The sequence below is a fragment of the Nilaparvata lugens genome, chromosome X (genome assembly GCF_014356525.2).
Source record: "Nilaparvata lugens isolate BPH chromosome X, ASM1435652v1, whole genome shotgun sequence".
Taxonomy (NCBI): domain Eukaryota; kingdom Metazoa; phylum Arthropoda; class Insecta; order Hemiptera; family Delphacidae; genus Nilaparvata; species Nilaparvata lugens.
The window spans coordinates 64347148-64349543 of NC_052518.1; the positions used below are offsets into that span (position 1 = coordinate 64347148).

Below are 2396 nucleotides of genomic sequence, written 5' to 3' on the forward strand. Positions count from 1 at the left end.
GAACGGACAGTGTTCGTTCCAGGACAATTTTAGTTGACATTTTACTTGAAGAGTAGTATGCTTTGGAGAATGGAGAATCAGGTATCGCTGCAAATTGAACATCACATTAAATTAAAAAGAATCTTGTTAGAACAAATGTCTCAATCAAAGATCTGTTGGTTTTAATAAGAAGCATTACACATGAGTTATAAGACACGAGACATGCATGTTTCATTAGCTTTCACAGACAAGTCACATGAATTTGTCACATCTCGTAAGACACCAATATGTAATCTGCCTTATTCACACCTTAAAAAACACTGGGGTACTTACAGATTTAACTACATTTTATTATCAAAATATTGAGCATTTATTGTTTTTTGTACAAAAATATCTTTTGACAATTTTTTAGCAATAGGCACTTTATGATCTATATTTCATTCAAAAATTTGTTCTACAAGAATGATAATACATAAAATTAAATATATATTTGTAAAACAGGCAACAAAATCTACGAATCTTGAAAATTATATAAATTACAATTTATTTAAGGAACTTTGTGATTGAATTTTCATAGATATCGTACATTGGTTTTAAAGTAATGATAATACATTATTACTTCGAATAGAAATTTGGGTAGAAAGTACTAAAAATTCACTTGAACAATCTATAATACAATTCAACAATATCTACCTGAGTGATTTTAATTTCAATTCACAATAAATGCATGCTTCTGATCAGTTTTGGATAGTCTTTCTGATCATTCTCAAACATGAAATCAGAATCAAGTACTTTTAGATTTTAACTTCATTCATCTGGTTACTCTTTATTTGATCTTTTGCTATTCCAGAACCATAAAAAGTTGAGTCATTACATAATTAGATAAAACTAAGAAGACTTCAAGGCCCATACTCTAAGGGTGGAATAGACGCGACGGAATTTCTGTCGCTTTTTTGGGCTCGTTACAGAACGCGGAATTCCACTCGTATAGTTTTTCTCATTGAGTGGCCATGTGTTCTTCGCTTCTATTCTGTCCCAGAGAGGTCTTCATTCAGGTTAAACAATGATCAGATAAAAAACAATTTTCTTCAATTTCCAGAAATTTAGATGTAGGATTAAGAATTTTACTTCTTGGAAGAGAATGCTTGAAGTCCAGTTATCGCTTTACCAAGAACTAACGCGTGGATATCGTGGGTACCTGAAAAATAATGAACAAATTACAATGATTTGCTGACTCATCAAAGTTTTTACATGAATGAGAATGAAGCCGTTTTTTCAAAATATAGTGAATGGGCTAGAACTAATGGTTTGAATAATAAGTTATAAGCAGGAAACATTATGGATCCTGCAAATCGGCAGGAGTGGTTGTCCTTGCAGGCAGCAACGTCAATTCAATTAGAATTATAGTAACACCCCATAAACATCTGAGAAGCAGACACAGGATGAGTCACCGAAACATAAAACGTAACAATGAAAAGAAAATATTTTGAATTGAATTGAATTACTGCCTTTATTTTCGTATAGAGCGAAGTTAGGGCGCAGTCGGCCCTCTCTTACACTTAACTCTCTGTTACAAGATAACAATACAAAAAAATACAAATAATATGATAAAGAAGAAAAAATTCTAAACAATATGAAAAAACAAACAATATCTACTTATTTAAAATAATAACAAATTTCAAATAATTAAAAAGTGAAGAAAATAAATTAACTTGGAAAAAAATGTATATAACAATACTGATTAACAGTAGTGATACTTCACCACTGTAGTGAACAAAAAAAAAGAGATCCTAATGTATACAAAATACAAAAACGACAACTATAGTGTTTGCTATACATTCCATTCCTACATATTATTATAAATCTTGAAGTGAATAAGTAAATCACATTTATATTTAATTGATTGTAAAAAAAGACCATAAAGGAGCCAATTTCCAGATTCTACATTCACACACACACACACACACGTACAAAGAAGATATATTAATCAACACACAGTCGCTATACGTCGCCCCAGCCAGTCCCCCTCACAAAGTTCATGACAGCCGCACTGAACTGGGATTGCCGCTGAATTGCCCTCACCTCAATTGGTAGCGAGTTCCACAGTCGGCAGGCATTCACATGAAAAGACCTGTTATAGACCACCATACGATGGCTAGGCACACTCAACACAGACAAACTATTTCTAGTTCCACCTCTCCCAACCTCTCCCAGAAATCTAAATTTAATACTCAAATAATCAGGGCTCTTATTGGCGATTAGTTTAAAATAGAAACATAAGTATACGGTAGGATCGAAACCTTTTGAGCCTGAGCACGTTAAGCTGAACGAAGTAGGGAGTGATATGTTCACCTCGATCTAGATTATTAACAAATCTTAAGCAATAATTTTGAGCTCTCTGAAGGCTATCAGACAGT

The 2396-nt window shown here is 32.8% G+C and overlaps 1 protein-coding gene across 1 annotated transcript in view; it reads right to left on the reverse strand.

The window, feature by feature from the left end:
• Window positions 1–505: 505 nt before the first annotated feature.
• Window positions 506–2396, reverse strand: part of LOC111058895 (glutaryl-CoA dehydrogenase, mitochondrial) — a 50961-nt gene continuing 49070 nt past the window's right edge. The window contains exon 8 of the mRNA XM_039441344.1: window positions 506–1177. Within this exon, the coding sequence (XP_039297278.1) occupies window positions 1104–1177 (74 nt within the window). The 3' untranslated portion in view covers window positions 506–1103. The remainder of the gene's footprint in view (window positions 1178–2396) is intronic.